Raw genomic sequence first — 25920 nt, 5'->3', positions numbered from 1 at the left:
ACTCTGATTTTTCTTTACAGGTGCTGCCAGACCTGCTGAGTTTTTCCAGCAGCTTCTGTTTTTGTTCCATAGTTAAGGAGCTGATGGTGGATAGGCAATGGCAGACAGTTAAAGAACACATGGATGAATTTCAACAATTGTACATCCCTGTCTGGCGTAAGAATCATCCAGGGAAGGTGGCTCAACCATGGCTAACAAGGGAAAGCAGGGATAGTGTTAAAGCCAAACAGAAAGCACACACTTTGGCCAGAAAAAGCAGCAGACCTGAGGACTGGGAGAAATTTAAAATTCAGCAGAGGACGACAAAGGGTTTAATCGGGAAGGGAAAATAGAATATGAAAGTAAGTTTGTGGAAAACATAAAAACTGACTGCTAGAGCTTCTGTAGATATGTGAACAGAAAAAGACTGGTGAAAACAAATGTAGGTCCCTTGCAGTTAGAATCAGGTGAATTCATAATGGACAGCAAAGAGATGGCAGACCAGTTGAACAAATACTTTAGATGTGTCTTCAGTAAGGAGGACACAAATAACCTTCAGGAGACAGAGGGTCAAGCATAACTGAGGGTCAAGGAACTGAAGGAAATCCTTATTAGTTAGGAAATGGTATTATGGAAATTGATGGGATTAAAACCCAATAAGTCTGCAGGGCCCGACACTTTTTGCATCCCTCTTAAGGAAGTGGCCCTAGAAACAGTAGATGCACTGGTGATCATTTTCCAGCATTCTGTAGACTCTGGAAGAGCTCCAATGGACTGGAGGTTAGCTAACGGAAACCCCCCACCCCCCACTTGTTAAAAAGGGCGGGAGAGAGAACATGGGGAATTACAGGCCAATTAGCTTGACATTGGTGGTGCGGAAAACGCTGGAGTCAATCATTAAGGATGTAATAACTGAGCATTTGGAAAGTGGTGACAGAATCGTTCCTAGTCAGCATGGATTCACTAAAGGGAAACCATGATTGACCAATCTTCTGGAATATTTTGAAGATGTGACCAGTAGAGTGGACAAGGATGAATCAGTAGATGTTGTGTATCTGGACTTTCAAAAGGCTTTTAACAAGGTTCCAAACAAGAGATTAGTAAGGAAAATTAAAGCTCATTGTATCGGAGGTAATGTATTGATGTGGATAGAGAGCTGGTTGGTGGACAGGGGGCAGAGAATTGGAATAAATGGGTCCTTTTCAGAGTGGCAGGCAGTGACAAGTGGGCGACTGCAGGGTTCAGAGCTGGGACCCCAGCTGTTCACATTATATATTAACGATTTGGACGAAGGAATTGAATACAATATCTCCAAATTTGCCGATGACACTAAGCTGGGTAGCAGTGGGTGCTGTGAAGAGGATGCTAACAGGCTGCAGGGTGGCTTGAACAGACTGGCTGAGGGGGCAAATACTTGGCAAATGCAATATAACGTGGATAAATGTGAGTTATCCACTTTGGTTGCAAAAACAGGAAGGCAGATTATCTAAATGGTAGCAATTTAGGAAAAGGTGAGGTGCAACGAGACCTGGGTGTCATGGTGGAACAGTCACTGAAGGTTGGTATGCAGGTGCAGCAGGCGGTGAGGAAGGTAATAGCGTGCTGGCCTTCACAGCAACAGGATTGGAGTATAGGTGTAGGGATGTTTTGTAGTTATACAGAGCCTTGGTAAGGCCACACCATGAGTATTGCGTGCAGTTTTGGTCTCCTAGTCTGAGGAAGGACATTCTTGCCATTGAGGGAGTCCATTGAAGGTTCACCAGACTGAATCCCGGGCTGGCAGGACTGACATATGAAGGAAGACTGGATGGACTGGGCTGGTACTTGCTGAAATTTAGAAGAATAAGGAGGGATCTCATAGAACGTAGACTGGACAGGCTAGATGCGAGAAGAATGTTCCTGATGTCGGGGAGGTCCAGAACTTGGGGTCACAGTCTAAGCATAAGGCGTAAGCCATTCAGGACTGAGATGAGGAAGGATTTCTCTCCCACAGAAAGCTGTTGGGATCAGTTCTCTAGATATATTCAAGAGGGAGCTGGACATGGCCCTTGCGGCTAAAGGGATAAAGGGGCATGGACAGAAAGCAGGAATTGGATATGGAAATTGCATGATCAGCCATGATCATATCGAATGGTGGTGCAAGCTCGAAGAATCGAATAGCTTACTCATGGACCTATTTTCTATGTTGCTATGTTAACTGTCTGTGTACAAAGACACACAGAAACTAGTGAATATCCACATTTCCTAAATTCTCATCATTTAATGAGGACTCCACTTTCCAGTTGTCCAACCAGGGAGGCCAAGAGGCACGTTAGAGGACCAAACCAACCAAACAGACTTGCGCTGCCAACGGCAAGGCCTAAACAACATTACGAAATACAAAATGTAGAAGAGCAAGATAACGGACAAAGACACATCTCTCCCTGACCCGCTCATTACTTTCTATGCTCGGTTTGAGCAGAATGCCAGCAGCACAGTGACGCCTTCCCCGATAGCCCCAGACACACCTGTTCCCTCAGTCACTGCTGCAATCAGATCGGTCTTCCTGGGAGACAACCCAAGGAAAGCGACAGGTCGCGACAGTGTCACCGGCCGAGCACTCAGATCCTGCGTGGACCAACTGGCGGAGGTATTCACCAATATCTTCAACCACTCCCTCCTACAAGCCAAAGACCCACCTGCTTCAAGAAGACCACTATCATCCCTGAACCTAAGAAAACACACGCAGTGTGCCTTAATAACTACCTCCCAATAGCTCTAACCTCCATGATCATGAAGTGCTTTGAAAGTCTAGTCATGGCCCACATCAACTCCAGTCTCCCTGTCTGCCTCGATCCCCTACAGTTTGCCTATTGACATAACAGGTCCACAAAGGATGCCATATCCCTAGCCCTGCACTCATCCCTGGAACATCTGGTCAACAAGGACACCTACATCAGACTCCTGCTCATTAATTACAGCTCTGCCTTCATCACATTACTGCCTCCAGACTGATCTCAAAACTGTGTGACCTTGGTCTCAGCTCTGCCCTCTGAAACTGGATCCTCAGCTTTCTAACCCATAGGCCACAATCAGTGAGGATAGGTAACCCCACCTCCTCCACAATATCACTCAACACTGAAGTCCCCCAAGGATGCATCCTCAGCCCCCTGCTGTACACCCTGTACACCCACTACTGTGTTGCCAAATTCCAAACAAACATCATCTACACATTCGTTGACGACACCATTGTAGCAGGACAGATACATACATAACAACGATCAGTCAAAATATGCAAGGGAGATAGAGGGCTCGGTTACATGGTGCGATGAGAACAACCCCTCTTTCAACGTCAGCAAAACTAAAGAACTGATCATTGACTTCAGAAAGAAAGGAGGAGAACACGCTCCCCTCTACACCAACAGAACAGAGTGATAATAACCGATAACCTGTCCTGGATTTCCCATGTAGATGCGACAGTCAAGACGGCATAACAATGCCTCTTCCTCCTCAGGCGGTTCATGAAATTTAGCATGTCCATAAGGTCCCTCACCAACTTCTACAGATGTACCACTGAAAACATACTGTCCAGGTGCATAATGGCCTGGTATGGCTATTGCTCTGTCCAGGACCGTAAGAAATCACAGAAAGTGCACAGCCCAGACCATCACAGATGCCAACCTTCCATCCATGGACTCTATTTACATGGCTTACTGCTGTGGGAAGGCTGCCAACATCGAAGTCCCATTGCTCCCTGGTAATGATCTCCTATAACCCCTGCCGTCAGGAAGATACAGAAGCCTGAACACACGCACCAACAGGTTCAGGGATAGCTTCTTCCCAGCTGTTATTAGGCTGATGAATGGACTCTCTAGCCTCAAATAATACTGATCTTGTTAACATTGATCTCGCCTAGCACATGCCCTTTGCAATGTAACCTGCATACCTCTGCTGAAGTATTTTTATAACTACTGATCTGTACATCCTTGCTTACGATGATCTGCCTGTACTGCTCGTAAACAAAGCTTTTCACTGTAATCCAGTACACGTGACAATAAATCAACCAACCAAAGTGGCTAACTGCACATTTCTTTATAGTATATGCCGTTTGCCACATTCCTGTCCACATACTGAACACGTTTTTATACCTGTGCAACCTTAGATTCTTCTCAATATTACCTTTCTCTTGGATTCATCACAGTTAGAATCCTCTTGTAAGTCAGGTTGCTCCTGTAGCTACAGCCTGCCAAATCAAATTTGACCCATTTATCAAAAATCAAAAGAACTGCAGATGCTGTAAATCAGGAACAAGAACAGAAGTTGCTGGAAAAGCTCAGCAGGTCTGGCAGCATCTGTGAAGAAAAAGTCAGAGTTAACGTTTCAGGTCCGGTGATCCTGAGGAACGATCCCGAAACGTTAACTCTGACTTTTTCTTCACAGATGCTGCCAGACCTGCTGCACTTTTCCAGCAACTTCTGTTTTTGACCCATTTATTCCTACTCTGCAAGATCACCAGAAGTTTGATCAAAGAGGTAATTTGGAAGGACTGTAGTAAATAAGATTAAAAAAAAAGGTAGAGGTGAACAGGTTTAGGGAGGCAGTTCCAGGGGTTAGGATGTCAATGTTTGAAGAAGTGTCAAAGTTGAAGCAAAAGAGATTAAATATGGAAGAAGAGATATCTTGGAGCATTGTAGGAACTGGAGGAGATTTCAAAAGGAGAGAAAGGTGAGATACTGAAGCAATCGGATAACAAAGTTTAAAATTTAAAATTGAGACATTGCTTGAAGGCTGCCAACGTAGGTCAGTAAGCAAGTAATGCAAGGTAGAACACAGGCAACAGAGATTTCCATGATTAAAAAGGTCACAATTTGAAAGGGGTCAGAGTTCTGCTGGAATAGTCAAGTCGAGTGAATGTAACAATGTCACAAATAAGTGTTTCAGCAGAAAATGAATGAGTTGGAGTGGAGTCAGGTGATGTGGAAACGGGCAATATTAATGATGTGAGATCGCAAGCTCATCTCTGCTTCAAATATACAACCAAAGTTGCAAAGAATCAGGGATAGGAGGAACTGCAGATGCTGGAGAATCTGAGATAACAAGATGTAGAGCTGGATGAACACAGCAGGCCAAGCAGCATCAGAGGAGCAGGAAAGCTGACGTTTCGGGCCTAGACCCTTCTTCAGAAAAGACCTTCTGAAGAAGGGTCTAGGCTTGCAAAGAATCAAACAGTTACCAGAAAGAGGGATGGAAATGGAACATGGAGAGCGGAGTTTGCGGCTAATTGTCCAGAAAACCCTTTAACATTTCGCACATACGGGTGTTATGATGAAAACATCTGTTGGCCATTCTAATACTGGGTTTAGCAACACTGCAATTTCTGGAAGCTGCAGCATCATGGTCCGCAGTAATTATGAAACACAGGGAAACAGCTCCATGTTTTTAAAACAGCTAGATTTGAGGGAGAAACAAAGGTAGTCAGTGACAACCTTGGGAAAAATTGGAGCTGAAAAATCAGTACAACTCATTGTAGATATATGGAGCTACACTTGCTGGAGTTTTAGACAAATGAAAGGCACGGTGGCTCAGTGGTAAGCACTGTGCCTCACAGCACCAGGGACCTGGGTTCAATTCCAGCCTTGGGTGACTGTCTGGGTGGGGCTTGTACATTCTCCCCGTGTCTGAGAGAGTTTCCTCCGGGTGCTCCAGTTTCCTCCCACAGTCCAAAGATGTGCACGTTAGGTGGCTTAGCCAGGCTAAATTGCCTGTAGTGTGCAGGCTAGATGGGTTAGTCATGGGAAATGCAGGGTTATAGGGATAGGGTAGGCGGTGGGTCTGGGTGGGATGCTCTTTGGAGGGTCAATGGACCAAATGGCCTACTTCCACACTGTAGGGATGCTATGGTCTATGGTTATTGAGACAGATTAGATTCTCAGGGGGATTGACAGGCTGTAATGGGGAGGTTGTTTCCCCTTGTGGGAGGATCCAGGAAAACTGGGCATAAGCTTAGAGTCAGGGGTCACTTATTTAAGACAGAGATGAGGAGAAATATTTTTTCTTGCAGCGGGTAGTGAATCTATGGATTTTTTTTAAAACAGTAGAAAGGTTGATAAAGCTGGATCATTAAGTATATAAAAGGGGCTGAGATAGACGGATGTTTAATATGCAAGGTAATCATGGGACGTGAGAAAGACAGGACAGTAGGATTGAGATTACCAGATTGGTCATGATCTCATCGAATGGCCTTTTTTCACTCCTACATCTTATGGCCTTACAGGAATTCCATGGAATGGAAGCAAGTGATGTAACGTACACCAAAAGTGGCAAGTCAATCCCAGTCAATATTTGAAAACAATCTGCATAGGGTGAGCCCTGAAGTCATTTTACCACAATGACTGTGCGATGCTCACTCCTGATACTATCATTGGTAGAAGCATCCTGCCATAGGTAGATTAGTAATGATAAAGTCAAGCAGATTTGTCTCTCGTTCCCCATCACCATCAGATCGTTGCTAGGGAGAGGAACAGAATTGGTAGGAGGGAAGCAGGACCGAAAATAGTCTTCCCAATACTTATTTACAGAAAATCTCTACTAATTCAACATTGGACATTTATCAAGGAATCTGATCATTTAGCAACTGGGGATGAGACGAGAGATATGATAATCAAGTAGAATTAGCTGTCGCCAAAACCAATATTATGCCTTCAAATGATGTTGCTGAGGTATGCTTTACAGATGAGAAATAGGAGGAGCCAAGGATAGACAATGGAAGTAACAGTGTTGGACCTGACAGAGAAGCCACAAGTGATTCTCTGACAATGGTGAGATTGACTATAATGAAAGCAGCGGTGTTCACAGTGGAGAGTAGAGAGGTACTACAGACAGATGGTGTGGTCAACCATGTCAAAGGTTGCAAACAGATTGACAAGGTTGAGCAGGGGAAGTTTACCTTTCCTCATGATCACACGGGACATCTTTTGTGATTGATAAAAATTCGCAGTCATCAATGCTTCATCTCATTACATACAACTTACATTCAATAATATGTCAAGCGCCACACCTTGAGTAAAATTTTGACAAAACAACCAATTCTAGTTGAATACAAGCTGTCCCTGTGAATGGGTCTGGCTCCTAAGCCCATTTGCAAGTTAATTTAAGCATAAGTCGGAACACAATGCAAGACAATATACAGTAGTCATTTGTAAGTATAAGCAATGTTCATACATCAGATCTTTATAATTACATGCCTGTACGAAATCACTTTCACGAGTGTTCGTGAATTGAATGCTCATAATTTGGGGAGCCCGTGACCATCTTGCTCAGTAGCAAGTGTAAGACAGTACTTGCCCTCGAAATTTGGCTGCTCACTGTGGAAAACTAGCTCATTTCTTTTTCTGCCTCTCCAGTTGAGACCAAGAATGAACAGCAAACATATCACTGCCTCATACATTATCAAGTGTTTCAGCACATACAAGCAGAATTTGATTTTGGAACCTCATCACTTACCTCTGTCAACATTAGCCCGTAAAGACGTCAACATTCCTTCTGACACCAAAGTCTTGTACAGAGCACCTTTACATGATCGTTCAGATTTTCTGGACCCAGATGCTTCTGTCTTTTTACTGATTTCCTTGTTCTCAGCTTTCACTTCACTTAGTGCATTATGCGAAAGTAGTTGCTCAGTGACAGAAAAAGTTTCAGTTTTGATTGGGCTGCTGGTAACTTTCTCAAGATCAGAAACCTTTGAATGTTTGTTGAGTTCTGAAATCTTTTCAGCGGGTAATTTTATTGGTTTTGGTTTCATCTTTTTCTTTGGTGGGCTGGAGACAGAGTGTAACAGATTTTCCGTTGACTTTGCTGAGCATCGTGCACTTTTCACTGGGCTTCCTGAAGGTTTCTCAGTGCCCCAGTCCCCCTTAGCAACAGCATCAATCGTGTACATTAAGCTTTCCATGTCAGACTCTGATGATTTCCGTTTTTTCCCGCTTTTTTTAAATGTCTGTTTTTCAGCTTTGGTAGTTTCAAGTTTAACCTTTTTCTTCTTCTTCTTCTTAACTTTTTCACTTTTATTAAGACTTGTCACAGAAGTGTCAGTTAACAAGGGCAATGATTTGTCATTAGTAATCCAGTCCTGTGGCTTAATACCATTATTATCCTTTGTAGTTAACCCAGGATTTATGGTGGGCATCTCAGGTGTATGGCTATCCTTTGAGGTACATGTGGTGGGCTCTGATTTTACTCCTTCTGTTACCAACCGGTCCGAACACATCTGAAGCAAAACCAGGAGTTACAATTAAACAGAACTGCAGAGGATCATACCGGGGAAAAAAATCAGTCATTTAAAATAATTGTGCAAAGATGGCTGCTCACTCAGGTTGGGTCTATTATTCGAGGTTTCACCACATGATCGTGCATCTCCAATCATCTCACCAAGTCTAAGAGCCTCCCAACCACATTCCTCATCACATCACTATCCTTATTGTTTATAACTAATAAGTACGTTTAAAAAATGAAGACTCTATGTGCCAATCGCGAGTCTGTTGGTATCATCACATATCTGAGTGAGTTCAAGTTACAGTCTAGAACGTCGATACAAAAGTCATGGCTGATGCTCCAGTGTGTTACTGAGAGAGCACCGCACTGTTGGGAGTGCCATCTAATAATAAGACCATAAAACCAGGCTCCATTTGTCTTCACAGGTGGTACTCCTTTGATGATGATCAAGGGAGGTGTCTTGGCCAATATCTATACTCAATCAACACCACAAAAATAGATAGGTGATTATTTTGTTGTCAACCTTCTGTGCTTGACCTATATTACAAGGAAATAAAAAGTACTTCTTTGGCTGTACTGCTTTGAAACATTTTGTGGTCATAAAAGGCACTCTACAAATGCACGACCTTCTCTTTTCTCTGATGTTACATCAGCTCATTGCACTAGTTCTAACTAACATCATCGTAACAACAATGCATCGTAATACCATTATTAGATCCAACAAATTCTTGTTCAAAATTAGGCAGAGATGAATGCCAAATGACATTTTTATGAATTCTGAGGAATTGCAACTAAGCTCACTTCAGGATAAAAAGATTAATGTCCAAACAGAGTCAGCATCACAGGAAATATTTACTTAGCAATTGAACTGGAGGAGGAGCAGAACCATCAACCGACAATATGATTTTATATTGGATGACAGCTAAGTTTAATTATTTTCTTTAAGCATTTATGATCATAGCTAAATCAATAGAAGCTATAAACTGTCACCTAAGTTTGATGAAATTTGACATCCCTTTGCATTTAGTATATGCATTGCCAAAACCACAATCTAAGTCCAAGAAGACAAGAAAATAAAAAGTGAATGTTCAAAATACATCAAGGGTTTACTTGACTTGGGTAGTCAAGTTAATAAATTGAATATCAATCCAGTGTTCTACCAACTGCAAAATATTCTGAAATATTTTAGATTTTATTTTTTATCTGTGTTTGCATGAAGAAGATTTTCTTCTCATAAGGATGTACAAATGCACGATCTCTTGAATCCTATGACCTACAAACCTCAAACGTGAGTGGTTTACACACTGACAAGGCAACCTACTTTCTTTTAGAACACTAAATTCACACACTCATTTCAATAAAATACAAAGCCATTTCTGGGACTAACATAAACGTCTTTCTTTATACGTTATTCAAGTGTCAGGAAGCATACCTCTGCTAACTGAAACAATGCTGAATTCCCACACTGCTTGGTTGAGTCAGGGACTCCTGACTGTGTTGTATTGGAGGAAATCTGTACAAAGAAAAAATAAGTTTCAACTGAACAATTATAGCCTTCACTACAATTATTACATTTCTCAGAAGAGAAAAGAAAGAATCATAGACTGTGTCAGGAAATAGAAATTACATGTTGAACACTTAATCATCAGGATTGGCTAAGTGGGAGCTCAATTACAAAACCTTATTAAGAGCAGGCAAAGTCTTTATCAAGTGCCATCTATTATTTTGCTACTGCCTTTACAACCTCACAGAGAGAATTTGTAATGTGTAGCAATATTCCTACATAATGCTCTGAAGACTTTAGATCACAAAAATGATTAACTCTGGAGTTTCAAAGATTGTGGATATCTAGATTATTCTTCTTCTTTAAAAAGGTCAATGAAAGGATACAAGAACATTATTTAACAAGGCATTGCTAGGTACTCACATATTCTGTGATAACAGCTTCAGTTTATATCTGTCAGGTTTCAGTGTCCACTTTGGGTATTGTTTGAAATAGCTGGTGACGAGTTCGTGACCAACAAAATCTTTGTTGTGAATCTAGTGTGAAATCTGAATGTCTAACTGAAAAGCATCCAAAAGAACTCAAGATACTGTGTTTCCTAGGGAAGCTGCATTTGCAAAGATCCCAAAGACAATTGCCTTTGTTTGATGACATGCAACTACACATAAGGGCACGGTGGCTTAGTGACCAACACTGCTGCCTCACAGCACCAGGGACACGGGTTCAATTCCATCCTCAGGTGACCATCTGTGTAGAGTTTGCACATTCTCCCCCTATCTGTGTGGGCTTCCTCCGGGTGCTCTGGTTTTCTCCCATGGTCCAAAGATGTGTAGGTTAGGTGGGCTGGCCATGCTAAATTATCCATAGTGTCCAGGGATGTGCAGGCTAGGTGGACTAGGCATAGGAAATTCAGGGTTACAAGGATAGGGTGTGTCTGGGTGGGATGCTTTTCAGAGGGTTGATGTGGACTCAATGGGCTGAATGGCCTGAATCCACGCTGTAGGGTTTCTATGATTCTACACATGCCAGAACATCAGATTGACAGTCATCTTTAGTCATTTCACACTCTTTACTTTTTGCCTTCAACAGCTAACCATCATTGGCCAAAAATGCTTTTACCCCTAAAGTCAATTACAGCAGATAGGGAGGCATTCAATTTTTTGCCCTTTCCTGGTGTGAACAGGTTTGCAAATGCTTTGCGATATTTAGAAGGTTGATATTTGTATTTTCGAACTGTATTTTAATCAGCTTTACATTTTTGCCAAATAAATCATATTTTCACAATAAAGTAATACTCTTGTCATTTGAGAAAATTAGTTGATGGATCTTTTTATTCTAAACCTAACATAGATAAAATTGGCCATGGTGATAAAACATTTCCAGTGATGTTGTAGGCAGCATAATAGTGGGATTAAACAGGGATACAGTGCATTCTAATTGCGTCAGTCATAGTAAAATTTTCTATCACCCAGGAAATGGCTGAACCATGAAATATTGGTAATTAGACCAAAATTTGAAACTATTCTGAATTTCCAGATGCCCACCATTCGAAAGAACTGAATACTCTTGAACCTTAAGATAGTAAAGAGTGGCAGGGAGACCGACGTGCAAAGGTTTTAGCCTGAGTGCCTGCATAAATAATGACAGCACTACAATGTTGTTAATGCTATCAGATTCATAATGTCATTTTACACCAGTATTCTCAATCCTGCCTGAATAAATGAAGACTCTGTTAGCTACTGAAAAGCCATTTCCAGTGGAAAATATATAACAACCTTTCCTAAAATATTAGTCAATGAAGGCTACATCTAGAGTTCAGCACAATCTGTGTTTGACCATAAACCCCAGACAATTGCCCTAGCACCTGCTGACAAATTGAATTTTTTCCATTTTCTTTGTTACTGAAAACACATATCAGTAAGCTTCAAGATTGATAGAGTATGAGTTTAAAGTCCAGCAAACATTCAAAAGTGGCAAATCTTTCTGCTGTGTGTTGACAGATGTGCTGTTCTTAGTAGGAAAGGAAAAAAACTCCAGGACAGGGCACATTTCTTGCAGTGGAATGGAGAAACAGCATGTGAAAACTAAGCGCTTTAAAAAGGCAAAGTAGCACCCTCTACTAATTTTTTTTTCTTTATTCATTCACGGGATGAGGGCGTTGCTGCCTAGGCAGCATTTATTGCCCATCCCTAATTGTCCAGGGAGCAATTAAGCATCAACCACATTGCTGTGGGTCAGGAGTCACACGTAGGCCAGACCAGGTAAGGATGAGCAGCTTCCTTCCCTAAAGGGCATCAGTGAACCAGATGGGTTTTTCCAACAATCGACAACGGATTCACGGTCATCATTAGATTCTTAATTGCAGATATTTTATTGAATTCAAATTCCACCATCTGCCCATGGCAGGATTCAAACCCAGGTCCCCAGGGCACTATCTGGGTCTCTGGATTAATAGTCGAGTGATAATACCACTAGGCCATCACCTCCCTATTGGAACTGTAATGCTTTATTCTAGGCAAATAAAATTAAAAATAAATGATGCACAATTTTAACAGTAGGAAAATGTAGTCCACACACTGAAACAGAGCTGAACAGTGTGCAGACAGAGAGCTGTCGGGAGCTAGAATTCGATTTCCAAGAAATGTTTGAGAGCAACAAGTTTATCATCAAGGACATAGTTTGTTTAATGTGAATTTATCTGTAAAACAACTGTGCCACCATAATTCAAAATTTCACTTTATTATTCAGAATCATAAGCCACTTCAGCTGTTTTTACAGTATTTTTAAGTTTTAGACTAAAAGGCAAAACTAACAGCATAATGAATGCAGCAACAATGCATGCTTAAGTGCAGAAACATATAACATTATTAGTCCATCTCACGTTCCAATACCAACTTTGAAAAGTAGTTTGTGTGTACAACAACGTCAAAGTCAATCGTATCAAGTTACCTCCTTTGCTGTCAAGGCATGTTCTCCTGCTAAGAGCAGCATGCTGAGTCCTCCCATTTGAGTGGGATCTATCAGTAAAGAGATATATGCAGTTGTTAATCTTTCCTTAAGTTATTCCATTTTAATACGACCTTGTATCTCTAAGCAATGGTTTAATGGCCTAAGTGTATCATGAAACACTCTGAAGTACATCACTAATGTAAAGAAATGCAGCGACCATGCTGGGCATAGACAAGAAAGACCACAAGTTACATTCTTCAGTCAACTGACTGAACTTTGCCAGGAAAGCTGTGGGTGTCAGTGGATAGGAAGGTGGAAATCTGAGCTCAGAGTTCTCACTCATTATTGTAATCTCACTACCTGCATTAGAAAACTGTTACGTAAACACGTCAGGCGAAATCAAGATTAGATCATGTCGTGGATGCCCATCAGGAACAGCTTTCGAATACAGACTGCTATATGACATTCATAAATAATAGAACAGTCACTGAAAATAAACAGATCACGTTGTGAAAATGTACTCTCATGTTCTGGGAGATTCTACTTTCTGTCTCATGATTACAAAGAAGTCAGTGCAGCAACTAATGGCCAAGGTGTGGATTCCAATCTTTTTATTCTTTTCAAACACACAGACGTCAATGACGAGTTCAACATTTAATCTCCAACTGCCCCTGTTAAATGGTGGTAAGTCAAGTTCCGAAGTTTCGTATACATCACTGAAATGAATTCATATTGAGAAAAGAGTTTTTCTGATTCAGAGCACAGGAATAGGCCATCCAGCCCATTGAGCCTGTTCTACTATTTAATGCAATTTTGGCTGATTGAAAATTTCAATCTTTTACCTACACTATCCATATAACCCTATAGACCCTTGGTAATCATTAACCTATCAACTTGTACTTAAATTTATTTAAAGACCGAGCTTCCACAGCTCTCTGGAGTAGAGAATTCCAAAGACTCTCAATCTTCCAAATATTTAAAAAAATTATCCACTCACCTTGTTGCAAAATGGCATTCCCCTTATTTTCAGGTTGTATGCCCTGGTTTTAAACTCTGCAACCAGGGAAATATCTTTCCCTGCCTAGCCCTTTAAACACTCTGTAGGTTTGGATGAAATCACCTTCTATTTTTTAAAGCTCTGGACAATACAGGCCCAGTTTGCCCAATCTCTCTTCATAGACAGTCCGGCCATCGCAGGAAACAGTCTGGTGAACCTCTGTTGCATTTCCTTCTATGGCAGCAACATTCTTCCTAAGGTCAGGAAACCAAATGTGCACACAGGTGCGGTCTAACCAAGCTCCTGTACAATCAAAGCAAGATTTCACTTCTCATGTACTTAAATCTTCTTGTGATAAAGACTATCATACCACTAGCCTTGCTAACACCTTGCTGCGCCTGCATGTTAGCCATCAGTTTCTGATAGACAAGGGCACCCAAGTCCCTTTATATAGCTACAGTTTATAACCTCCCACCGTTTAATAAATACTTGACATGTCTGTTCCACCTATTAAAGTGGGTAATCTCTCATTTTCCCACATCATGTTCCAGCTACTATATTCTTGCTCACTCACTAAGCTAATACAAATTCTCCTGAAGCCACTTTACATCTTCTTCAAAACATACTTTCTCACTTAGCTTCGTATCATACACAAAGTTAAAAATATTAGATTTGATCCTCACATCCAATCATTGATATATATTGTAAAAGCTGGAACACAAGTACTGATCCTTGCGATACCCCACTCGTCACTGTCTGTCAATATGTGAATGGCCAGTTTGTCCCTATTCTCTGTCTGTTAACCAATCCTTAATCCATGCCAGTACATTCCCTCCAAAACAACCTCCTGTAGGGGACCTTATCAAAGGCCAAATGAAAATTCAGGTATATCACATCCAATGACTCCACTTCATCAATTTTGTGAGTAACATCATCAAAAAAACTCCAACAGCTTTCTCAAACATGACTTCCCAATCACAAATCTATGCTGATTATGTCCAATCATTATTATTAATCAAATGTCTGTCTATCAGATTCTTGATCATAGATTGTAGCATTTTCACTATTACGGAGGTCAGGCTAACAGGTGTGTAGTTAATGTTCCCTTCAACTGTTTTTCCCACTGCATGGACCTCTGACACCCGTGTACAGCAGTGATTTCCAGAAGGAGAATCCAGTGCCTCAGTCTGCCAATTAGTGTGTATGCAACCTCCAAGCAGCCCTGCAACTTACAAGGAACATTGTTTGTAGTTCCTCATTTTCTTTCTCACTCCCTTCTTGAACAGTGAAATGACATTTGATAGTGTCTAACTCATCAACTGTCTCTATAGCTACCTCTTTTAACATTCTTGGGACTTAGTAACATCCAACCTAACTCATTGCTGTAGTACAACCTTCTTACTAGTGCTAATTTCCTTCAACTCATCATTTTCCTGAGTGACTTGGATCTCTAATTCTGGGAGATTTCTTGTAACTTCCTCAGTGAGAACAGATATAAAATAATCATTTAGCTTCCCCACCAATTCAATTTTGTTGGTTCAGCAATGCTAAAAAGATTTTTTGGAGGTGGGGCGGGGGGAAGAAAGAGAAAAAAAATGAAGAAACAGCTTTAGAGATCTTTAATGAAATGCTGAATTTATCATAGGTTTCATACATGTTTTATGGCTGCAATGTGTTAATGCACTAAATGTTTGCAATAAACACGTGAAGCCATTACAGTTATGATTGGAATTCTTTAAGTTATAAAAGGAGTCAGGATTTAAGTAAACTCATATCAATGTTGACTCAAGTTAACTCATTAATGGTATGGAACTGTAGGAAAAAGAGTCCTAGTCTTAAATATTTATGCACTTGTAACATGGTGTGATGTCTGAAGTATTAAACTGGAGAAGTGAGAAGCAAACCTGGAATTTGTCCCTATATATGTTGACAAAAGGTTCCTGTGAACTGAGCTTTGGGCCCAATTTTCTATAAAGTCAATGCGCTGCCCCTGCCACATTTGTGTCTATGATGCAGTGGACAGGTTGGTGGTTTTCTCAAGATTGGGTACCAAGGGTAGGTTGCAAAAGATCTGGAAATTCTGAGCAGTGTATTCAAAGTGCATAATCCCTGCTTTGGGCAAATTACTTCAGACTTCCAACAGAGCACTTACAGGAGTAGAATGGGCACAGGATATTGCTGACAGAAATTCATCCCACAGAAATTCACCACTCATATAACGCGTGTCATTTTCCCTTTTTAAAAAATATTAGACAGACTACAAATAAATTAATCCATGAAGCAGTATGGAGCAAATAAAAGGTGGAATGGAGTAGTCAATTGTTACTTACAAAATGCCATTGGAAAAATATCTGGGAGCAAGTCACCCATTAGGTCCCAAGGAGTAGGACATAGTGAGGACAGGGAGAGAAACTAAGGACAGGGAGACAACCTAAGTTCTAAACAAAAAGAAAACTAACTTTGTAAGGGGTAGTAGGAACTGCTGATGCCAGAAGGGATTTTGAAAGGGATTGCTTTCTCTAAACAAAGATGTCTTTGTTGCTAAGATGGTAAAATAATGATGGTCCTTTGTAAATCATCAATGGGATTTAGTACCTGCCATGGCAAAGTTGATTTGTGGCATTTCCTCAGCCTTTACCACCCTCTTGGCGATAGGAAACTCCTTTGTGGCTTCTGTTGGAAATGTCCAGAGCTTCTTCCTTGTTGTAACAGTTGGTGATGAACTCTTCAGTGGTTTGTTTGTTGTTGGACACCACTTATAACCAGGGTTAGCCTTCAGAAAAGCATCCTTATACTAAGGAAAAGATAACATTAGGAGTTAAGAGAAATAATCTAAAAGCATATTAAACTACAACTGCCACAATATACCACTGTTGACTAAAACCAGAAACATTCCCAAATCATGATAAACCTCAGCACAAATTTCAGAAAGCATTGTCCTGAGTGCAATTTTATTAAACACATGCACTCTAGAAAATGTCAATTTTTTTTATGACAGACATTTAAACTGTAAGCACAGTCCTACAGTCGATTGCATTTGAGTCTTTTGAGTCAATTACATCAGGTTACGAGGTGTCATGCTAATGGCTGCAATCACCTGTGACTTTGAACAGTCATTATCCAACAACTAGCAGCAAATACAAAAACGTGTAGCAAACAATGATCCAGGGGTTGCTTTCCAGTGAGCTGAGAGATCCTGGCTTTTGAGGTACAGAATTCTTAATACACCTTAAGTTTGATAGTTTGTAACAATGCAAGATGTGCATGGTTTGTTTGAAGAATTCAACTTAATGAGCTGAATTAACTCGCTATTCCTGCATGTATATGTATTTAAGCTGCTCACAACTAGATTCAGAATATAGGTAGTAGTTTCCAAGTGCCAAGACAGAATCAATCCAACTTCAAAGCAGATTACAGGGAATTAAGTATACTAACTCAGGTCACACATGCAGGTATGATGATTCACTTTGCCATCCCCAGTCTGTGGAAAAAAAAGTTTCTGATCTCTGACCAGTGTGTCCTTTCTGAATCAAGAAATAGAAAATGCTGGAGAAACTCAGCAGGTCTGGCATCATCTGTGGTGACAGAAACAGAGTTAATGTTTCAAGTCCAATGATTCTTCTTCAGACACCTGGTCACATTTCTTATGGTTTTTATCTTTAAAAACTTCCCTCAAAGGTAATCATTTTCTCACAATGAAAGACTGCTAAGTTATATTAAGTTGCATCCTTTTAATAAATAGACTCCCACCTTGAATAAATAAACACACAATGTCCCAACCACAAGATAAAGAAATAGCCAGTGGTAGATCTTAAAAGAAGTATCAATAAAAAATTCATTTTCATCGCTGCCTTTTTATTTAAAAAATCCAACCTTTATATTATTAAAAAACTCTTTCTATCTACCTTCGATTTAAAATAGATTATAAAAGCTTCTATTGATATGTAAAGTGAAACCTTTGGCAGGAGAAATGTGGGGTCCATTACAAACAAAGATGGTGAAAAGAGAAATGGTAGAGAAGCTAAATGATTACTGTGTGTCTGTCTTCACTGAGGATGATACAAAAACTCTCTCACAATTAGAGACATAAGGGATTGAAGAGAATAAGGAATTAAAAGAGATTAATAAGAAGGTTATGTTGAAGAAATTAATGAGATGAAAGTTGAGTAGTCCTTGGAACCTTACACTTCATACTTCAGAGTTTTGAAAGAGGTTGTTAGTGGATGCATTGGTCATCATCTTCCGCAATTCTATAGATTCTGGAGTGGCTCCTGCAAATTGGAATTTAGACAACATCACCCTGCTATAAGAAAGGAGAAAAAGAGGGAAAACAGGGCACTATGGGTCTGGATTAGCCTTACATCACTATAACCAGAATCTCCTCAAAACAGTGCATGAAATGCCCTATGTTGTAACAATTCTCTGATTCTATTAAAATCACAAGATACCAAAGTGTTATTACATAGAAAAAGGCCATTTGGCCCATCATGTCTGCACCAGCCCCTAAAAACAGTATCATTACTTACCACCAATCTCCTGCTTTCTCCCCATACCCTTGCACATATTTCTATGCAAATAATCATCCTATACCTTCTTGAATGTCTCAATTTCCAGGCAGTGAATTCCATATTATAATTACTCACTGTGTAAAAAGTTTTTTCTCACCTTGCTTTTGCTTCTTTTGTAAATCACTTCAAATCTGTGCCTTCAGGTTCTTGTGCTTTTACAAGGGGGAACAGTCTCTCCCTATCTACGTTATCCAGTCCCCTCATGATTTTGAAAACCTCGATCACATCTTCTCTCAGACTTCTTTTCTCTTGAAACTTTGAAACTGCACACCAACATCTAGATTATTAATAGATATCAGGAAAAGCAAGGGACCCAATACTGACCCCTGGGGAACTCCACAAAAAAACCTTCGCCAGCCGAAAGAATATCCAATGACCGGTACACATGGTCCTCTATCACTTAACCAATTTTCTACCCTTGTTGCATATGTCCTCTTTAATTCCATGACCGATAACCTTGTTCATAAATGTGTTACATTCCTTCAAAGAATTTCAGCATATAAAACTATACTGATCTTCCTAAGTAACCCACCTTTTTCCATGTGATTACTATCGATTATCCTGAATAATTGTTTACGGAAACTTCCCTACCACTGAAGTTAAACTGATGTGACAAATGGACACTTGAATAATAATAATTTGATTTGGACATAGCACGGTTTTGTGAATGGGAAATCCTGTTTGACAAACCTGTTGGAAAGTTTTTGAGGATGTTACTAACAAAATTGAAAAAGGGGAGTCGATGGATGTAGTATACTTGGATTTTCAGTCAGTTTTTCAAGTTAAAAAGAAATCCACACTCATCATTCGAAATCCTGTTTGACCACATGAATTGCTCATTATCATCTTTTTAAAGGGGAAACATTCTATTTCACTGAGAACTCCTGCTGAGGTTGGAAGCTGCAAAGATTTTGCAGGTCTATTGCTCTGAAGTTAATCTGGCTGAAACATGCAATTTGGAGATCGTTGTTGTGCTAGCTCAATAAAAACCTCTGTGCACGACTGGACTATTATCTACAGGGTTATCAGCAATTTCTTAGATAAAAATACCCATTTCAGTGGTTCCATTTAGTGAGTTAGCCTGACTTGTTAGTCAATAATCAAAAGAACACAACAGCCCTGTGAAATTGCCCACCAGGGAGAATAATCTTTTTCCTGAATGCCCGACAAGTGTATCATCTTGAACTCTTAAAAGGGATAGACAGAGCAGATGCAGAAAGAATGTTTTCCCTCGCTCTGTGGTCTAGAATAAATGACAAGCCATTTAGGACTCAGATGAGGACAACTGTCTTCAGTCAAGGGTGGTGAGTCATTAGAATTCCCTACCCCAAAGGCCTGTGGAAGCTCAGTCATTCATGAAGTTCAATGCAGCTTTTCCAATGACATCAAGGGTTTTGGGGACGGCCTAGGGAAATGGTATTGAAGCAGATGATTAGCCACGATCGGGAATGGTGGGATGGGCTTTACTTGAACAGTGCTGGGATCAGTGTCCTGGCAAATCGAATACGGCGGGCTGCTGGGAGGGCTATAAACTCAGGGGTGTTTGGGGGGGGGGGGGGGGGGGGGGGGGAGCGGTAGGAAGAGGGCTTGGGATGGGAGGAATGTAGGCATACAAAACAAGAGGAAATGGCAGTATTACAGGACAGCTATTTGGATACCAAAACCCAAGTGAGACAGGAAAGGGCACCAGTGCACAAACATAGAAAAACAACTGTAAATAGGGTCAAAAGGGAGAAAAATAAATGGTAAAAAGACAAATCTAATGGCTCTTTACTTGAACGTGTGTAGCATTCAGAACAAAATTAATGGCACAAGTACAGGTTAATTGGTATGATCTGATACAGAAACACGTTACAAAGAGATCAGAGCTGGGAACTAAATATTTAGGGGTATGTAACTTTTCTAAAGGACAGGCAGGAACAAAAGGATGGTGGGTAGCACTGTTGGTAGGGGTTGAATAAGTACTACAGCAAGAAATGATCTCAGATTGTAAAACATAGAATCCATTTGAGTGGAGGTAAGAAACAAAAAGGTAAGATGACACTATGAAGATGGTCTATAGGCCCCCTACCAAGGGCCATATGGTGGATTAGAAAATAAGTCAGGAGATAATGAGGGCCTGTAAACAAAGGCAATACATTAATTATGAATGAATGTAATCCTCTTTTAGGAGGATATTGGCAGAGGTAGCCATGAGGAAAAATTTATAAAGTGTTTCTGGGACAGTTTCAGAGAACAACATGCTATGGATCCAATCAGGGATCCAAAATCACACCAAGGCGATGAAACATTCAGCAGGTTGCCAACAAACATGGTTCAGATCTGTCACTTTGTTCACTAAGATCACTGAGCACCCAAGTTGCCTGGTGAGTTACACTCCCTGCCTGAAACGTGCAAGGACTTTGGCAGCATCCTGCTGAGATTAAAGAGGAGCTTGTGTTGAAGAAATTAATGACATTAATTGCTGCAATACATGAAAATGATTTTTGTACCCATACTACAAACAGCTTCAAGCGGCAAGTTTTGAAGTCTCAAAGTTTCCTCATTAGCTAAATGATACGTCAAAGCATTTTCTCCAGTGGCAATCAATCTGATTTGCTAGATGTCACAATCCAAAATTATCTTTCAAACTTGTACACTACAATCTGCATCAATATGTCCTTCTGCAGTCCTTCATGATCCTACCCACAATTTTTTACTTTGGCATTATTTACAATTACATTACACATATCCAGATAACTCATGTATTTAATAAGTAAGAGTGCTTCCCCACCCCCGCCAACTCCCCCACATAAACCCAGCCTCTTTCCCTCCAATGCACACTACTGTTGAACATCATTCACCACATTTTTCAAGTCGGAGAAATTTCCTTCCATATCCATTTTGCAATTTTACTTTCCAGCCAAGTCTCATAAATTTTACATCTATTCTTCTCATTGTAAGTCTTCTTAAAGAACAGAAAATGCCATCAACAATCCAACAATGTTAGTGTCACATTTCTGGCATGCACAGGGAAATGGAGAGCTCAGCTTAACTGCAAGCAGTACAACACGGCAGCCAGTTAGCTCTGCTACCAATAATCCAGTGTTTCTAGAGACAGACAACTAAACCACTGGAAAGGTGGCATTTTCTGCCTTTAAAAATATGGACAGTGATTCTGACAGACAGCTGAGGAAACATTGTCCTACTGTCTTTCAATTAATATAATCTTCAGTATATAGGATAATGAATTGTGAAGCAAATATTTTTGGTGCACATGGTCAGATAAAGCTTGAAATATGATGAAAGGATTTCCAATAAATAATTACAGAAATACAGCTGAGAACTTTAATGGTTCATGGGAGGTGGGAGGGCCAGTGAAGTCCCAGGAGCCCAGGTAAGATTGATTTCCTGACACAGTTCCGCCATCAGAGCATTACCTAATGTGAAACCAGATGTGGCAAGGCCTCCCGCCTCAAGGATTTACATAATTAAAAACTAGACTGATGGTCATTTTGCAGGGCAGAGTGTTCCCAATGGCAGGGCGATCCTCTACCACTGGGGAAGTCACCAGCTAAAAGGAAATGGTCTCCCAGTGACAATGATCAGAGACAGACGGAGGGGGGGGAATGGACAGAGAGAGAGAGAGAGAGAGAGGAGAGAGAGAGAGACAGACAGACAGACAGACAGAGGCACAGAGAGAGAGACAGACACAGACAGAGACACACACACAAACAGAGAGAGAGAGAGACACAGACTGACAGACAGCAAGCGAGAGAGACACAGACAGAGAGAGAGCGAGAGAGACACAGACAGAGAGACACACAGAGACAGAGACACAGACACAGAGAGAAAGAGAAAGAGAGACAGAGAGAGAGACACAGAGACACAGAGGGGGTGGCAGAGAGACGGGCAGAGCGGGGCTGAGTCAGGCAGTTCAGTTCTTCACCACACTATTCTCTTCAGTCAAAACTCACTGTAATCGTGAAGAAAATCATTTTATCTAAAGGTGTTGTTGTAAACTGTCACGTTTAACTGATAAGCCAGAGACTTTTTACAAGTGCACCAGCCACCTTGTGTCTATTACCAACCAGTGGAAGCATCCAGAGAACGATGACTGAAGGAAAGTTCTGGTCAGCAGAAGAGTAATAAAGAACATCTCTACAACAGAACCTGGGAATAAAGACTACAGAACTTTCTTTCCCAGTTTTCCCCCCTCTGTCCGATAATGCTTTATTCTGTTTGTCGGTCTGAGTGTGTGTAACAGGGACTTTATAAGGGGATTAGAGTTCTAATTAATATGCCAACCACTCATAACAGTTTATCTGCAGCTAGAGTCTAATTACTTGTAATAAATAGGACAAAGAATAGTACAGCACAGGAACAGGCCCTTTGACCCATCAAGACCGCACTGACACGATTCCCTTCTAAATGACAAACCTGCCTCTATACTGTCCGTATCCCCTATTCCCTGCCAATTCATGTATTTATCAAGATGTCTCTTAGATTCATGTTCAGTACATGAAGGTTCATGTTTTCTATCAGTCTGGGTCTGATAGACAGGTAAATTGGGGAATTTTGTATACTTTTTTAAAAACACTGGAAATAGTGGGACTTGATTTCCAGCACACAACAGTAGACCCCAATGGTGGGTTTTCCTTCTGGCTCTCAACTTTTCTGGAATTTAGCTTATTTTTAGAACTTACTTGCCTGACATCTACTGCACACCTCAGGAGCACCCAGCTCTCCTGATGGCTCTGAGGAGGCTTCACAGCTATCAGCTACATGACTGGGCTCCCAAGCAGCCAATTAAGGGCTGACCTGCGATAAAGTTGCTGAGCAGATCCTGGGGCCGCTAAGTGCAGGCTCAGGATCCCCTTTTAGCCTGAATCAATGCCCCAGCATCCTTCATAAAATTTAGCCTACAATATCACGCATTACACTGTATATTGTTGGCATACTCGGGTTGTAAAATAAACACCGTATATAAATGCATTCACTTAATGGAGTTAGCTTTTAAGTGCAGTCAATAGAAATGAATGAACTGAATGAGTGTAGGCACACAATATTCTAATATATCGCAAGTGAAACTGATGGTCTGCAGAGGAAAATATTAAACAGCAAAATCAACCAAAGAAAATACTGTTGCAGTGACATTTTCCTATACTTTACCAAACATGTATAATTTGCCTTGCTACTTTTAAAAATAGGAGTAGGCATAGAAAACTGCTAGTTTGGTCTCATTTACTTACATCACTATAGATGAATACACCTTGCTTGTTTCACATGTTGTGACATCTTCACTTGAAATCAATGCAGTATTTGTTATTTTACAGGGAATGCAAGTGACAACTCTACACTCTTTCATTTTCCTCTGTATTATCTATTTTCCTCTTTTCATAATTACAGTCTCAGAAGTGTCCTTTATCCTTAAAGTACAGGTATAGGGAACAAAATCGCCATAGTTCAAAAATTAAAACAGCTGATTCCAACATCCTCCACGTTATAACACTGTCATGATCAACTTCTCAACAATGTCCCAATTCAATTGAGGACTGCTGTCTCTGGTAAAATGGAGACTCATGAAATGAGGGGTTCCCAGGCTCCACTAAAAGTTAATAGCACTGGCACAAGCTCACTCTGGGTAGGAAGGCACATTTGTGTTTGGCTGATCTTTCAGAGAGAGGAAATTCTTTGTCATAAATAGAAACATCATCATAGTGGACATGAAGAAGGCCATGCAGGGTCACTGTAACTCCTCAAGCAGAACTACAAGGAAGCCACATACAGTTAGCAGTCCTTAACAGATTTAACAAGACCACTGAAAGTGTTTTATTAGCTCTCAATGTAGGCTGACACCCAGACATCCAAATTACTTCAACATTCATTACTATTTCTCATTTTAACACTACTTTGTGGTGCCACATCAGGAGTCACAGCTGAGTTCAAGGAAGCCTGCTGACTGCTCTGCTGCTTGATCTCAGATGAGTTCACTGGCTGCACAGAGACAACCTCCTGGGTCCGTGACGGGAGAGGATTTGGTGCAGCAGGACACCTCTAGTGCCCAGATTCTCTGGCACTCTTCCTCCCAGTCAGTGCACACTGGCACCCCACCTCACCTCTCAAGGGGAGGGGACATCTGGAGGTTGGTCAAAGTCTCTTGGCTTCCTCTCGCCAAGCCAGCAAATGAATGCACCCATGAGTCAAGCAACGGGGTGATGGCCCGAGCCCCACAGATTGGCAGATGCTGTTCTTTCTGTTGGTCTTGTTTCCCCACGGAGACAGCCTTGCTCTCCTGTTGGAGCCATGACAGTGTACAGACCTTGGGCAGAATCCTCTGCGCTTTGTTCCAGTCGAAACATGATTACTGCCACTTCTGCCAGACCTTGCCCCTGTTTGCCTCTGCATCCCCATCTGCCCATTAATGGCCAAGTCCAGAGGCTCATTACCTGTACTGGGTGCAGCAGATGCCTGTTCTCCAGCTGCCCTCAGTGTCAGAAATTTCAGTCATTTCTTCCCCTGCTAGCTGCAGGTTTGTGCTCACCAGAATGCAACCCTTAGTATACTCTCCATTCATTACCCATTGAGACGAATGTCTCTGCACTGGTGGATGGTGAGGTGGAGTGCCTTGACAGGGTTTTCTCTGAGACTCATGGCTGTTTCTGCTCAGAGGTGTGTTCAGTAGGGCTCAAAGAGATGGGTCTGAGAGCTCGTTGTCTTTTGTCTGACCCTTGCTTCAGTCTGTGAACTGGAGGCTGCAGAGGAAGACAAAGATGTGCTTGTCGCGAGGTGCCACCCTTACCCAACGTTTTATTAAGATGTTTCTGCTTGATGGATAGCTGGAAGTAGCTGCTTGGAGGAACTCTCCCTAAGGTGACTGCACATATCTAATTTCCTATTCTGCACAGATTATATTCGCCTTGCTCTCTTGCCAGCTCAGGGGTCTGCTGCTTGAAAGTGGTGAGGGCTCTTACGTTAGGCACCCAACTCGAGCCGCATCTGTGTGCATTTTCACTGGTTCTGCATTTTTATCCCTTGCAGGTGAGAAACATGAAGAGACATTACCATTGGTATGTGAGTGTTTTATGTGCATTGATAGCTACAGACAGAGATCTCAATTGCTGAAGCTGCAATTGTCCAGCTGTGTTACTGTAAGAAGGATGTCTTAAATGGAAAGTTGAAAATTAAAGGCTTCTGAATGAGACGTGTTTCAGTGTGGTCAAAGGGTTAGGGTTGACAGAGATCAACAAAGCTCTACATGATGTGTGCACCTGGTAATTGTACAACTCATTCATCCTAAAGTGATATTTCTTGTTGGTGTCCTTCCCCATGCAAGCCTTTGGTAAAAAGCTGCATGATGCGTATGTTCTCCTGGGTGCAATGGAAGATTAATGAGCTGGTAGAGTGTGGGTTTAAGAGTACTGAAGCTCATCTTCTGTTCTCTGAGAACGCCCTGGCAGATCTGTGAGAAGCAGTACCACTGTGATGCAGGAATTGCAACACTAGTAGCTGCAATGGATTGACTGACAGTGATTGCACGTGAGGCATGTGCTGGAGATGTGTCTAGCACCCGATCTTCTTTGTGCAGGCCTGTGCAGTGGCAAACTTACAATGCTAACTCATACTCGCAGGAGAATGAAATATTAAGGAGAAAGTAGCATTTACCCTGGCAGAGCACAGGACATCATCCATCC

At 41.2% G+C, this 25920-nt stretch overlaps 1 protein-coding gene across 2 annotated transcripts in view; it reads right to left on the bottom strand.

Moving 5' to 3' along the window:
- The window catches only part of LOC109912945 (BBX high mobility group box domain containing), a 210186-nt gene that overhangs the window by 29359 nt on the left and 154907 nt on the right, over nt 1-25920 (bottom strand). For both annotated transcript variants that reach the window (XM_020512394.2, XM_020512395.2), the window contains exons 5-8: nt 16275-16473; nt 12683-12750; nt 9662-9742; nt 7462-8224 (exon numbers count right to left, since the gene is read on the bottom strand). In XM_020512394.2, the coding sequence (XP_020367983.1) occupies nt 7462-8224; nt 9662-9742; nt 12683-12750; nt 16275-16473 (1111 nt within the window). The remainder of the gene's footprint in view (nt 1-7461; nt 8225-9661; nt 9743-12682; nt 12751-16274; nt 16474-25920) is intronic.

The sequence above is a fragment of the Rhincodon typus genome, chromosome 11 (assembly GCF_021869965.1).
Source record: "Rhincodon typus isolate 14 chromosome 11, sRhiTyp1.1, whole genome shotgun sequence".
NCBI classification, from domain to species: Eukaryota; Metazoa; Chordata; class Chondrichthyes; order Orectolobiformes; family Rhincodontidae; genus Rhincodon; species Rhincodon typus.
The sequence above is the reverse complement of the archived record's forward strand: the minus strand, read 5'-3'. Positions and strand labels throughout refer to the sequence as shown.